The sequence below is a fragment of the Oryzias latipes genome, chromosome 1 (genome assembly GCF_053564925.1).
Source record: "Oryzias latipes strain Hd-rR chromosome 1, Olatipes_Hd-rR_3.1".
Taxonomy (NCBI): domain Eukaryota; kingdom Metazoa; phylum Chordata; class Actinopteri; order Beloniformes; family Adrianichthyidae; genus Oryzias; species Oryzias latipes.
In genome coordinates, this window is record NC_136237.1 from 24,089,914 (window position 1) to 24,105,215 (window position 15,302).

At 38.6% G+C, this 15,302-nt stretch overlaps 2 protein-coding genes across 3 annotated transcripts in view; one reads left to right on the forward strand and one right to left on the reverse strand.

Annotated features, from left to right (window-relative positions):
- LOC144981231 (zinc finger protein basonuclin-2-like) overlaps positions 1–9,953 on the reverse strand; it is a 174,414-nt gene extending 164,461 nt beyond the window's left edge. Inside the window, exon 1 of one of the 2 annotated variants that reach the window (XM_078952067.1) lies at positions 9,434–9,559. In XM_078952067.1, coding sequence (XP_078808193.1) covers positions 9,434–9,436 — 3 coding nt within the window. In that variant the 5' untranslated portion in view covers positions 9,437–9,559. Of the gene's footprint in view, positions 1–9,433 lie in introns of both variants that reach the window. The other variant, XM_078952070.1, reaches the window with a different exon arrangement.
- Positions 1–15,302, forward strand: part of LOC111948960 (centlein-like) — a 192,281-nt gene that overhangs the window by 79,400 nt on the left and 97,579 nt on the right. The gene's annotated exons all lie outside the window — the stretch shown is intronic.

The following is a 15,302-nucleotide window of genomic DNA, read 5'->3' on the forward strand; positions in this document are numbered from 1 at the left end:
AAGGACTGAGCTAAAAATGCTTTAAAAAAAACCCAAACCAAGAGTAAGTAGAACCTTCAGAGAGCATGAGAAACTACTCTTCAAGATCATTTAAAATAATTTCAGTTTGGCCTTTTAATAATTAAAGTCTGTTTTCTGTTATCTTTAAAACTAGAAATACAATTATGAGTTTAATTTGTTTTTTAGTTTTTCTTGAGGAAATTAAAGTGTTAGATTAGTATTCACTGAAGGATTACCTTCTATGAATCAAAAGTTCCTTTTAAATAATAATATTACAAAAATACCAAACAAATGTTTGTATGTGAACTAAAAGTGTCATGTTTAAGGATCATAAAGTTTATTATTTAGTCCTTTTAACTCAATGATACTTCAAATGGGGGGGGGGGTGACCAACATGTCTGAGAGTAGAACCTTTATCAGCCATCACAAAGCTTGAGATGATCTATTATGGACAAATATTTTATATAAAATGGTTTATATTAAAAAAAAAAAACATCTGCCTTAAACTTTTTATATATATCTATATTTAGCTTGTTTGCATCCTGTAAATATTGAATAACTGGAGGTAATCAGACTCTTCCAAATTGACTAAGGAAATGTGATCACCAGAAAATCCCACTCTACATGGAACAGCAGTCCATTATTCCATTTTCTCATTTGAACTACCTGATGATGTAATGTTCAAACTTCCTGCTACTTTCAAAACCTTAACTGGTCTGACCTTTATTACTACAACACTGACAACAGTCAGAGTATTACGTTTGCAGGGAGCAAACGGATTATTTTACAAGAACGTAAAGTCAAAAATGATCAAGCCGTCATTAAAGTGGAAACACTTTGAATTTATTAAAGACGTGACCATACAGTCTGCTAGAATGTTCTAATAATGCTCTCTGGATTATTTTGATGTAGAAAAACAACAGTGGATCGAACTTTATGAAAATAAAATGTGGATAGATTTGCCATAAATTCTTGTTGACTTATTTGTTTGAACACATTTAATTTACACTTGAGAATCTTGCAAGAAATACAAGGATTCCGGAAAACTTCAGCTGTACTGTTCAGTACCAGGTATTTATCTCTGAGTCACACTGGTGCAGTTTTTGGCTAAAGATGTTCTGGATTGATTTTAGGTCAGTGAATCAGATCGAATCAATGGACCAATATCAACTATGAATCGTATCATCCTTATCTTGGGTTTCCTTTTCACATGGGCAGACGTGAAGCTACAAATGATATTAGATGCCGGGAAGTATCGTCTTGTCAGGAAAAAAATCTGCATGCTTTCAATATCTCAGTGCCCGATATACCATCATCAGATAAACGACATTGAGTTATCTGCTCTACACGTCTTTCGAAAAACTCAGTAACTCAAAACAATCTTAAAAATCAGATTGAACGTTTGGTGTGCATGTAAACGTTTACCTTTTTGAGTAAAACGGAAGCACGACAAACATTTTAGAGGAAAAAAAGTTGTTCAAAAGATTGTGCACATCTAAAAAAGAAGGAAAACGAAAAATGTGTTTACTGTTTTTTCCGGACTATAAGTCCCGGCGGAGTATAAGTCGCACCAGCCCAAAATTGCATTATAAAGTAGAAAAAAACACAGATAAGTCGCACCGGACTATAAGTCGCATTTTGACAGGAAATTTATTTGACAAAATCTGAGACCAAGAACTAATAACTTGTACAAACTCATTTGACACAATCATAGCAGACTGTTTATCTCATAATTTCACAGTAATTCTTTCTCATACTTATTTATTTATTCCTTTCATGAAGCATCATTGACCAACTAATACTCTGTTTTCATCCTGTATTTGTAGAAACAGTTGTCATTTTTATTGCTTTTTGAATCTATGAAATCATTGGAAAATAGAATATTATGTTTTTTAGCCTTCAAGATCTTACTGTAAAAAAGCTTTGCTGATTCTCTGTGTCACTTAACATACTCTTAACGCTTAACATACCTCATACATCAAATTGACCCAGGAACATCATCTCTGTTCCTCACAAATGAACATAACAGGAGGGTTAACAATGTATTTATTTCAATTTATTTTCTAATATAAGTCGCTGCGGAGTATAAGTCGCTCCCCTTGCCAAACTATGAAAAAAAGGGCGACTTATAGTCCGGAAAACACGGTACTTTGTTATAACCCTTTCATTTTCCATAAATAAGATTCATGTTATATTTCTAGTCTTTGTCATCTAGTTTATATAAGATGTTGGTCTTTCTCTTTAGAGGAAAATTCCTTGAATGACCAGTAAAGTTTGTTTCATCCAGTCTTTATTTGAACTGTTTAATTAGACGGACTATGGTTTGAGGAGCAGTCGAATGAATTCAAAAGCTGTTCAGGTAAAAATAACATTGTCAGGCACGGTTACTTGCAAGGAACTAGACACTTGGGGCAATAATTCCAAAGTCAACATTCTGCTGCTCAGTCCTCAGGAATTTTTCATGAGCCACCACTTATCTTGTCATATCAGATTTCTTCCACCAGTTTTTGTAGAGAAGAAAAAAAGACACCTTTAGGGCAAATTATTCTCTTTTAATCAAATTCCTGTATGACCTGAGGAAATGTTTCCTTTCCTTTTAAATCACTGATGCATGGGGTAGTGCCCCAAAAAAGGACACAAAAGCGTCTTCGCACAAAAAAAATATATTCCTCAAGTTGGTATACAAGTAGCAGTTTTATCTTTTTATTTTTATTCTTCTAAAAAAAAAATTGGAATAAGAAAACAACAACAAGAAGAAGGAGCCAAAAAGGAGTAAAACGACAAACGCCTGGATTTTGCATTACAAGTAAAACCCCATATTTTCTCACTGCCTTCTCATGGAACAGATCGAACAACTTCATTCTGGACTGCAGTTCATGCAGGCGGGAGCTATAAAATATAAATTATACCACATAACCTTATACCTCCCAAATGAGCCATTTGGTTACAACTGTACTCCTGTTCGCTACAGCTTCAGCTTCTCTGGTATTTCTGTTGCGTCGACATGAATTATATTCTAGCCCTGCACGAGAACGTATGGATTACAAGTAAAATTCAGCTTCCCTACTGGCTAAACACATGCCACCCAGTGACACGGAATTGTTTATTTTACACAGTGGCTGGTAATTATTCCTGGACATAATCAATTAAAGCCAATCCGATTTGCAGCTGAAAATGTTATAAATGATGACTTTTAGTCAGACGACAAAAAACTGCATGAGGCATGTATATTTCCAAGCAAAATGTAAGTGTTTTTTAAGGTTTCCCCATTAAAAAAAGGTGGGTGGCTGAAACTCATACAGTGAATTATATAGAGAGAAACAGTGACATAATAACTGAACACATATAGGGTAAAAAATATATCATTTTACCGAACAAAAACACTAGGGCCATTCATGTCACACAGTTACTACGTACACTCTGTGCATTTTCCACGGATGAAATCTCAAACTTTCACGAAACATGCGTGATATACGTAATTCATAAGTCTTTCTTGTGTTTGTCTTTCTTGAGCTGATCAAAAGAATTACACAGTTTGCATGTATTTTAAGTAGATTATCTGCAATTATTAGAATTTTTCCGTGTATGTCCACATGTGTCTAACCAGGGGCAGAGCTAGAACATTTTACATGGGGGGTGGAGATGGGGGCAAAAGACTTTGAAAGGGTGGTAAAACACCAGAGTAGAAGGCCATTACACATGAAAGGATTAAAATATGTATTTCTAACATTTTTATTATTATTATTGTTTTCTTTTTTTAATGTTGCTTTTGTTATTTTTCCAAGAAACTTGTATTGACGATGTAAGGGTTAATGGCCTTCGAAGTATGCATTATCACTTTGTAACGCACGCCGTGGAGGCCTGAACCGTCCAACGCGAAGTGCGTTAAAAAGTGATAATGCATACTTCGAAGGCCATTAACCCGCTTATACCATGGTCATTTACAAAAGAAATAAATAGTAAACCGGTTTTAGTCCTTAATTCTTGTTTTTTTTCCAATTTACATCGCTTCTCTCACAAAAAGCAGAATATTTGTTAAATGGTGCGGCGTGTCATGACAAATAGTCTGCGTCACGCCGCACACAGTCAAGACTCAGTGATATATATATATATATATATATATATATATATATATATATATATATATATATATATGCTGATCTTTCCGATAGGTTGAAGAAAGCATCAGTTCAGAGAGAAAGTTAACCTCTTACCGCTTGTTTTTGTCCAAATGATGAAGCAGAAGGTTGTTTTAAAGAAGCCGGCGCAGTGATACAAAACATTTAAGCTAGATGACCGGAACTTCTTTTTTAACCGTGCGGTAAAGTACAGTAAACCCTTGTTTATCGCGGGGGTTATGTTCCAAAAAGAACCCGTGATAGACAAAATCCGTGAAGTAGAAACCTTTTTTTTTTTTTACAATTATTATACAGTTAAAAACTCTATTATACATTGAAACAAAAGAACAAACAATTTTACAGGCTCAAGCATTTGTTTCACAAACCAAAGTACTTTAGAAACGTTTTTTTCAACAAATAACTTCTGTTCTGTCAAATAATAATTTTAATCATCGATGTGAACAGAAGGCTTCAAATCGCGGAGATTAGCCCCGCCCACCGCAACCCGGGAGTAATTGGATTAAACGGGAGAAAATTTAAAATGATTATGAATAAAATACAAAGTACAGTGGGACAAATAGTGACTCAGGTGTATTTCACTGCTCATCAGACTGAGCCGCTGCATCCTGTCTCCGCTCTGCAGTGTTTTCTTCTTTTGAAGCCCGCGGTGCAGGTGTGTTTGTTCGGGGGAAGAACATAGTGATAGGCAGTTGTTGTCGCTCTTTTTTCTATGGGTTTTAGAGAAATTCCAAATTCAAGGTGATTTGCATGTAAATTTGGCAAGCTGTTTTACATACGTGTACATATTAAACTGCAACGTTATTGACGCACAGGTAGAGAAGAAGCGGCGTGACTTTTGTAGCCAATCAGAATGCAGAACACAATGCACGATGCAAATCCGTGAAGTAGCGAAACCGTGAAAAGTACACCGCGTTTTAGCAAGGGATCACTGTATATCACTTTTTAATGCACATCCAGCAGCCAATCAGAATCGAGTATTCACCCGGACCATGGTATAATTCTTAATATTTCCCCCCTGCAACTCCGCCCCGTGTCTAACAAACATTTCACCCATGTACCACCGATGTATAGCTTTTATATCCCGTAAAAAAGCACACACGTCACGTTAAAATTATGGGATTGAGGCATGAATCACATTCAAATTGCATATAATCAGCAAACTAATCACGTACGGTTCATGTTATATGTTGACTTGCGTGTATTTTGCGTGGTTTATTCGTACTTCTCCCGTGGTTTTAATGTGGTTCATTCGGGATATATCAGTAAAATTTTCACCTAAAGACCACAACTTTTCTCACTTTTTCCATGTATAATCACATATAACCAATTTTTATCTGTGCAATATGCAGAAAATGTACTATAGAGGCTGTGTGACATGGCCTTTAGAAGCAAAGAGGCAGATTTCAATCCAATTATTCAACAATTTCCCACTTTTTGCACCACAGTTGATACAATCATTTAGCAGATTGAGGCTTTCTAGATATGAGGTCAGAGCATCCTTAATGCAAATGTCAAACCAGCTGTTAAACCTATTCATTTCACTGTGTTACAAAAGCCTCTCTTTTGAGTTGAGAAATCAGGCAGACACTGACCAAATCTCCTAATGTTTTTAAGAGTTTAAGTGTCTAAAGATTCAGTTTTCTTTTTTGTGTGCTGAGGTACAAAAGAATGCAATTATGTCTCTCCCATGTATATTGTTTTAAATCAAATCTGTCTCACACTGTGCTCCTTATTAAATTAGGACTCCTGCGATCTAATTTGTTTGAATATTTCTCAGAGTCTCTGTTTGGTAAGTAAATCCCGGAGCTTACTGTATGTCTCTTTTTTGTTTTGTTTTTCTGAGCTGCCACCAGGTATGCGACCTGCCCCCTTCCCTCTTTCCAAACATTTCCTTTTCTGTCACTGCCAACACACACTATCAGTCACACCAGAGATTATTGAGGATAGATGGAGCAGAGCAGGTACGGCAATGATCCGACTCTAGTTAAACCAAAACACTGCAAGAATGCTCCTTTGATGTTGCAAAGTATCATCTGGAGCAAGCAGGAAAAGTGTTCCCGCAGCCTCGTTTTAACCTCTAAGGACCTGGCGTCCACATGCGTGGACATCTCATTTTGGCTTATATTACCACAGTAGTTAATTCCGTTTAACTGGGGTCCTGTGACTACATGCTTAGAGCAGGGGTGTCCAAACTTTTTGCAAAATGGGCCAGATTTGGTGAGATAAAAATAATTGAGGGCCAGTGATTCAGCCTGACATTGTTTGAACTGTTTGAAAAACATTAAATGCAAATTACCTAATGAGCATTTTATTGCAGTGGCATAAATGTATTTTGTTCACACAGAAAACAAATACATCTAAAGACGTTTTTAACAAAACTACTGTCAAGTTGTTCATTTTTAGAAACATTTCTTCTCCAGAACCCCCTCCTTCAGTCATGTCACCCCGGTTCTCCACCAGCTGCACCGGCTCCCCATAACCTCCAGAATCAAATTCAAACTCCTCCTGTTCACCTTTAAGGCCCTCCATAACCTGGCTCCCCCTTATCTTTCAGACCTACTCCATGTCAAAACCTCTTTTCGTTTTCTTTGGTCCTCCTCTGTTTAGCTCTCTGTTTTCCGGCCCGCCTCATTACCATAGGAAGCAGAGCCTTCAGCTGTTCGGCTCCCAAACTCTGGACTTCCCTCCCTCCTGACCCCCGTAACATAGACTCTTTACAAACTTTAAAATCAATAATCATCTGTTTATTTCTGCCTTTTCATCTTGACTCACTTTTGATTTTCTGTCAATTTCTATTTATTGTTCTTTTAATTATTAATTATTATTATTATGAGTGTACATGGGTGTGTGATGTGTGTGACCCTGCGACGGACTGGCGACCTGTCCAGGGTGTCCTCTGCCTTCGCCCATAAGTGGCCGGGATAGGCTCCAGCAGCCTTGTGACCCCGAAAGGGACAAACGGAAGAAGATGAATGAATGAATGAATGAATGAATGAATGAATGAATGAATGAATAAATGAATGAATGAATGAATGAATGAATGAATGAATGAATGAATGAATGAATGAATGAATGAATGAATGAATGAATGAATATTATTATTATTATTATAGCTTGTAGTAGGTAGCATGTCTCGTCTGGTAGTCTTTTTTCGTATTGAGCTCCTTGAAAACAGCCATAGTCTCTTGGCAAATTTACAAAAATAACAATTATTACACACACTGTTATTTTTATGGTTTTTTTTAGAAAATGCTCCAGGCTGCATATTATTGATTATATATTTAAAAAAAACTGCAGGCTGGGGGAAATTTGAGCATGGGCTGCATTTGACCCATGGGCCGGACATGTCTGGTTTAGAGGGTTAGTTCAAACATTAGCTTGGGTTAAATCAGTTTTAACAAAAGGGAGACTTTAATTTTTTTTCTCCCACACTTGATTATCTGAAGACGAGCCACATGTAGTGGACAATGGCGCTGGCCATGCAGGCCACTTGGGCATCATAATAGAAAATAAAATATAAAAAATAAGCAATATCCAAGGATCCACAAAAACAACATCTTAAAGAGCCACATGCTTTAGCAACCAAGCTTTGGTTTGAAATATAGAAACTCAGTTTGGCAAACCAAGACAACTGGGAGGAGAAGAGAGGTCGAAGGAGTGTTGGGGTGGGGTGAGTTGAGGTGGGGGGTAGCAATGTGAGCAGTAATCAGAGGAAGCTGGCAGGGGGGACAGGGAGGGATGGTGGGGTCAGAGCAGAGCACCACTAAGCAGCCCTTCTCTTCATTAGCAGCGTCTCTGAGGGGGGCGTCACAGGCCCACCTGTCCAGCAGATTATTGAACCGGCTAACCAGTGGCACCCTGTCCACACACACACACAAGTGCACACACACTCCCATCTCTTATTCTCAGAGACTCAGAGGAATCACGACCTAGCTGCGGTCTCTCTGACAACTTTAACTTTTTCTTTAACCTCACGTAGCAGCATCACAGGCTGATGCTGGGCATCTATTTCCTGCACAACAAGGACATCTCCCGCCGCATTAATTCACTCATCGTCCATACCTGCTTCATCCTGTTCAGGGTCACAGAAGAGCCAGAGTCTATCTCTGTTGTCATAGGGGCAAGACGCATGGCACACCCTAATCGATCACAGGAATTTAACACAATTTTTCTACTTACCAATGGGAAATTAAATTATTCTTCTACTTTCATTTGTCATTTATTACTGTTCAAATGCTCACTTTTGCTGTGACTGAAAAGGGAATTTTAAAAGGTACTAGCTGTGCTGCACAACAGAAAAAAAAGACTTCTGTTTTCCTTCTTTTTTCTCCGTTTTGCTAATTCAGTAGATAAAATGTGACTTTCACTAAGCTGAAGCAGATCTCTCAGACAGACAGCAGTACATGTAGATTGCTAATAAAACGAATCTCCAGGAATGTACATCTCTTCACAGTATCCATCCATAAAACATTCCTAACATACAGCTAGATAAGTATGTTAGACAAAAATCTGCAATGACCAAACTGTGAAGGCTGATCAAGTGGATCTCCCCATCAGTGCCCCATCTCCTTCCAATCTCTTTTGCATATGTCGAAACTTAAATTATAACGGTAGACTTCTGAATACTACACCCCCCACAGGTTGGTTTCAAGCTGCTTTCATTTTGTGAGAGAAAAAGAAACTTGGAATTTTTAAACCATTACACAAATGTGGACTTTTCAGATTTCAAAATAAGTTTTAAGTTTTAGGTTTGCTGTATTATCAAACACTTCCACCATTCATCTTAGTGATTTTAAATTTTTAAAAAAGCATAAAAAGGATACAACGTTTTGTAAATAACAAAAATGACAAAAACCAGTAGAATATATATATATATATATATATATATATATATATGTATGTATATATATATATATATATATATATATATATATATATATATATATATATATATTATATATATATATATATATATATTATATATATATATATATATATTCTACTGTTTTTTGGGGGGGGGGGGGTCTCTTAACAGAAACAAGACCTTTTTAATGCAGAGAGACTAATGTGTTTGTTTGCTGTTTTAAATTAAAGAATGCACACACAAGAAACACACATAAAGCTCCTTAAAACTTACTGACCACTTAGACAAACACTTTTGGTGTATTAGTAATATTTCATCCTATTACAGTTCAACAAAGAGCTGTTAAAAAGGCTGCACTTTTAATGCGTAAATGTGGAGTTCTTACTGCTTTTATTAAACCCAGAAGCAAAAGCAATAAAGCCATATTTACCATTGCTGCATGCTGTATGTGACAGACCCCGGGGCTACTGCACTTTCCAAACTTGGCGTCTTCAAAAAAGTCTGATTTCGCCCTCAAGTGGGGAACTTTCTTCTTCTCAGTCCAGTCTGTCGTACCGGGGCGAGGGGGGGGGGGATCACCGTAAGGGTTCTTTTTTCGCAAACTTTGCTTCAATGTTTATGGCAGTTTGGTGTATCACGGGGGGGGAAAAGGAACTCTCCTTTTTCATCCACGAAGATCGAAATGTCACGGCTCCTGCGCTGAAGGAACAACGTGCGTCGGTTGCGCCTAAGGACTCCCGATGACAGGAACCCCTTTTGCCTCTTCTTCTTGAAGCCGTAAACTTACAGATCGAGAGGGGGATCAATGTCAAGAACACAAGCTGGTCGCAAGTGCTTTTCCTACCTTAAAGAGGGGGGAGAAAAAAGTATTCCCCGGTGGTTTCCTTCTGCGGAGTTAGCACAGCGCGCCGAGAAGCTGCGGATCCTCCGCGGCTGTAGAAAAGGCGTCTGCCTTGGAAAGTTTGATGAATTCAAAGCAGTGTTTTACGCGTTGGTTGACACCCTTAACCAGGTGACTGTGGATCCAGAGAGTTTGAGTGCCCAGCCCTGATTTACGCGTTGTGTCAGTATGAATAGTCGCATCTTTGCGCAACAAAAGTGTGCCAGAAAACCCTTAGCCTCAAGACAAAAAAAAAAGCGTTGAAGAGCTTGTGCAACGCCAAATAACCAGCAAGGACTCACAAATGTTTTTTTTTTGTCTTTCTGTCTGCCCATACCTAGTAATAATTTTGAATAAATAAAATTTGTTTTATTTTTTTGAACAAATAAATCAAATTAACCAAAACGTCTGTGCAATCTGAGCACTCTTAAAACACTGCATATCATCAACGTGACCCCCCCCCCCCAACTTTTTCTACAACCCATGCCACACACGCGCTCCTTTGCGCTTGCATGCACGCTTGACAGTCGGAAACAGTTTAGGACATCTCTGTGTGAGCTGAGAATGTCACACTGATTTCATAAAGTGTCCCTCAGACCCTTCAGAGCTGAGCACGCTCATAAAACTTTCATCGTGAACTTATGTTTTTTAAGTGAATTTGTTTGAAATGGGACTTTGACATCTCCAGAGTGAGGGGATTGAAGGACTGAGGGATGTGTGTGTTTATACTTTAGGATGTGTGTGTGTGTGTGTTTTGAGGATAGACTCTAGCTCTGAGAGAAGCAGTCTGTGTTCCTCAGAGTGACTTGCCTGCCCGCCTCAGCCTGGCTCATCTGTGGGGTGAGACAGGCTGCTAAATCCCACTGCAGTCATTTCTATCGAGTCAAGCGTCTGGATGCCCCACTTGCATGTTTGGTCAGGGGGTAAATAATAGATCAGGGATTAGGCTTGTGTAGAATTCATTTCAGAGTAACAAGCTACTGAGGTCCCAGGATCTGCATATTCATTCCTTGGCCAAGGCCGTGGGAGAGCAGGACCATATGCTTGTTTGTCAGAAGGGTTATATTACTAATTAAATGAGATATTACAAACTTATGCAAGCAGCAGAACATAAAACCTTTAAAAGATTGTCTATTTAAAAAACACCTGGGGGAGAATATATACATAAATACAAATAGCCATATTGGACTTTCAACACCATAACATGGCTAAAGCAGGTCGCACAGTCTCCTCCCAGGTTGGTGGTTTGATTCTTGCTATTTCCTGCCCCATGTCAGAGTTGACATGGGTCCTCTATGTGCTTCATTGTTGCTCACCTGGAGAAGGAACACTCTCTTTTTCTCAGTCGAAACTGCCAGACACAACAGTTATGTGGCACGCCTTCAAGAAACTGCGTTTAGCATTCTACTCTTTCCACACATTTAGCGAATGGTGTTCACACCGGACAAGCAGGGAAGGGCTTCCTCTTTTTTCAGCTGTTGGTACCAGCACATCCACCTACAGGCTATAGGCAAAATGTTGAAGCGATCCAAATCTCATGAAACTTGCATTTTCTTTCACAGCTCTATTACGATACATGAAAGACTTTGCCTCCATGATCAATTTTTAAGCAGTTGGCACTTCCACAAATGAACAGAGACGCAATCCATATGTCTCCACCAAATCCGACTACGATTGGTAAAAGTTGGACCTGGTTTGACTTGCAATCCGCATTTAGAGGCCAAGCGTTTTGTACGCAGAACCCAAAAATGATTGTAGAAACTTGTGTAGCTACACAACAGTTTTGAAGGCACCAGCCTGAAACCCACATTTAAGCACGTTTACATAGACTTTTCATAAGAAATGGTTGCTTGAACACGTATTGCTGAGGGCGGAGTGAACGTAGCTTTACAAGTCTGTTCATTACAAGAAAAGCAAATCTTTTAAATTTGATCATAAAATTAGGCAGAGGAGGTGCAATTGAAATCACAATGTTATTAAGCCACTTTTCACCTAAGCTCTAGAAAGCTTAAATGTGCTATAAATGTTATATAACCCTGATTACCCCGTGCCAGGTCTATGCCAAAATATTGACCTTTCTAGTGTCAGTCCATTTTTAATACATGAACTGATGGAGCACCTGAAATCAAACCTTTGCCAGCCAAAACACAAAACATTAGTGAGCTACAAATCTGTGTCAAGAAATCACAGAAGGGCTCTGATAGTCAGTAACAATCACAGCTGGTTATTGAGAGCAGATATTATGAAAGGACTGCCAGACCAGAACATTGGTTTACTTAATGATGAACACAGTGTATACAGTGGTTTCAAAATCACACTATGTAAATATGAAATCAGTACACTTTTAATGCTGCACCTTTTCGGACTTAAACATCGGGATCAAAAGGTAGGCTTTAATCCATACTCATTTGGAAGTTGATTTGTAGAAACAAATATATTGTCCTTTACTGTAATTTTTCATTGCATAGTAGGTAATGCACTTATTTGCACAGTGAGAATTAAATTAAAAGTATTATGCAAAAACGAGTGATAGCTGTCGCCTGCAATGCATGAGTCAGGACTAAACACGGCTGTGTGTTGCATTCAACAACTAAAATCTAAAACTCTGTGGCTGATGGGCGGAAATCTTTCGGCAGAATGGAGTCTGGGGATGTTTGGCTGGTTGGAGCACCCACGAGACCCATCTGGGCAGCTCTGTTGGTCAAGCTCCTCAGACCAGATCAGCTCCAGCCAGGTCTCTCATGAGGGTCTGATGATTGGAGACGACGGGCCAGGTCTGCTTCTGAAGGAGTGACCAACACACGTTCAACTGACCACTTCCAATGAAAACTAAATGTCATAGCACGTAAATGTGCTTTTCGGGCTTCCTCGGTCAAACCTTTTCTTTGACATTACGCACCAAACCTCTTCCAACATATGCTAGTGTTGGGTGACAGTCCTGTATGAATGCCATATGTTCAGCCGTTCTTGAATTCCCATAGGATTCGTTTTATTCCACAAGGTCAGTGGTTGCATCACGTAATTTTGTCCCTTTCCCCCCATCCACCAGTCCATTGTGGGAGGAGCCATTGGCTATGATGGTGGTGGTTGCTACCTGGGCCTGTTGGCCCTCTCTCCACACAGAGAGTTGGATCCCTGAGATCAGGCTAAGGGGATCTGGGGATCACAGTGCATCTATGCTGTGAAGGGTGAGGGAGGTAGGGTTGGTGGGGGTTGTGTTGGTCGTAACCCATCATGTTTTTTATCCTGTCAGACCTCTATCTCAGACATCTGCCTTAAACCCTCCTCTGCGGGGAATGGGGGCAGTCCCTGACTGTATCCTGCACTGGAATAACCTCAGCTGACCATGTGGGGTATTACCTTCTCTATGCTTCTGTGCCTTCCTGCCCTTTGGAATCCTGTTTCAGGGTGTCTGGCTTTGGATTGTCCAAAGGTTGATATCCTTTGGTCCGGCTCTCTGCACAGAAGTGATCTGGAGGGCCTGTAGGCTGTGGTGTGGGAGGTTGGGGTTCCAGCATTCCTTTACATATTCCATAACATCCTTGAACGTTTCAGAAAATACACACTCACTTGAGCACAGATACCTGCTCACCTTTGTACCAACCTTGACATTCTAATGCAGGCAGGTATGATACATGTTCAACAAAGGTTAGTCTTTATGTAATATATATGTCTTGCATGGATTGAATGTTTGTGATTTGCCATGTGTTTATCGTTTGTGTTAAGGCAGATGTATGAGTGTGTGTGTTTGTGCATAATTTTAGCCCAATAGTAAACCTCAAGCAACTTTCTTTGCAAACTCTGTCTTTTCTCTTTAGTCCTTTTTACACTTTTATTCTCCCTCTGTTCACTCAAACCAGAAATTTACAATATCGTAAAACTTATTAAACATAATATTTATCTTCAAATTCAACCTTACACATTCTGCAGAGCAGCAGGAGTTCCTCTAAATTGTGGGCGGGACTTTTGCGTGGAATAAGCCTGCCCTCCCTTCAGACTCTCTCCTAGCTTACAACCCCAAGCGTTGTTAGCGATGCAACAAAAATGTCGAGCAATATTGGAGCTATCTAGCCGTACAGTTTTGAGCCAGATGCCAACTCAGACGAGGAAAGCAAAGACACACATGGATCTGTTTGTCTACAAGTGAATGCGGCGGAGCAGAGAGCTTGCGGCTTGCAGTTGTAGGTGCCTCGCCACACCTACAAGTTTTTTCCAATGGCATGGCTCCTGATCCACAACGATTTGAATAAAGAAATACTCAGAATTGCAATTTTAAGCATACTCTTCTTTACATAATGTCCTCCATCATCAGAAAAAATGGCACAAGAACATGTTAAAAACACCAAAAACACAATTTTCATTGGAATGGGTCTTTAACCCCTTGATGGCTTCTGATTCCAATTTTTCACCAAACCACTTTGGCTCAAATATGATTTTAATTTCACATCTACATGAAAGCGAAGACCTAAGTTAAACTGTTTATTTTTTAGGGGTTAATAACAGTAATCACGACAACATCAACCTTGTTAATTATTAATTAACAAGACTATTTGAATTTCTACTTGCATTGAGCTAATTACTGTCATTTTTAATTATTCTGATAAGCTACTTTGGCCCACTGTATATTGAGGGAGAATTTATTTAGCCCCCAAAAACTTCTCTGCAAGTTTGCAAGTTTATGTAGCAGCAAAATAAATTCAACATGCGGTAACGCTTTCCACTCTCTACTCTTTGCATCACCACACTGGTTCTCCTGTGTTCTGAGTTAACACCACTTAAGATTGCGTTTGTTTGTTTTTTACGAAGTTATACGTGGTTGTATGCAAAATGGCCTGCATCCGCCACTCTTTCAAAATAAAATGTGTTCACTCTTTTGGAGTGCTATTGTTGGCCTTCTCAAAGCCTTCAAATCATCTCACATTTGTAGCAACTGCATCAAGAGAATATTTTTTTAAATACCTTTATTTTTATATATTTTTAAGAATTTTAAGTTATGCTTCTGTTTAATTAAAATAATAGAGGGAAGTTGTTGTTTTTTACCTTTGCGTGAGCTGAGTAATCATGCAGCCATTGTAACTATGAAGCACACTGACAAGATTATAAGCTAGTGCTTCTAAATCTAAAAAATATATTATAAAATTTAGCTCATGCGTGCATTTGATTTTTGACTGGATTTAGCTCTTTGTTGCACAAAGCAGTAACAAAGCAGATAGATAAGAGTGCTGCTATATTTCAGCTTTTCACTATAAAATTATGCTAAAATTAAATTCCCAGAAAAAGTCAACTTTTTTGTGCAGTAATTGTAAATAATAAGATTTAAGTTTCAATAGTTTGGAAATGTTTTTTAAAAATCAAAACATGTAACAATTTGAAACTTTGAGAAATTATTATTGTACAGGGTAGATAAACATCAAGTGTG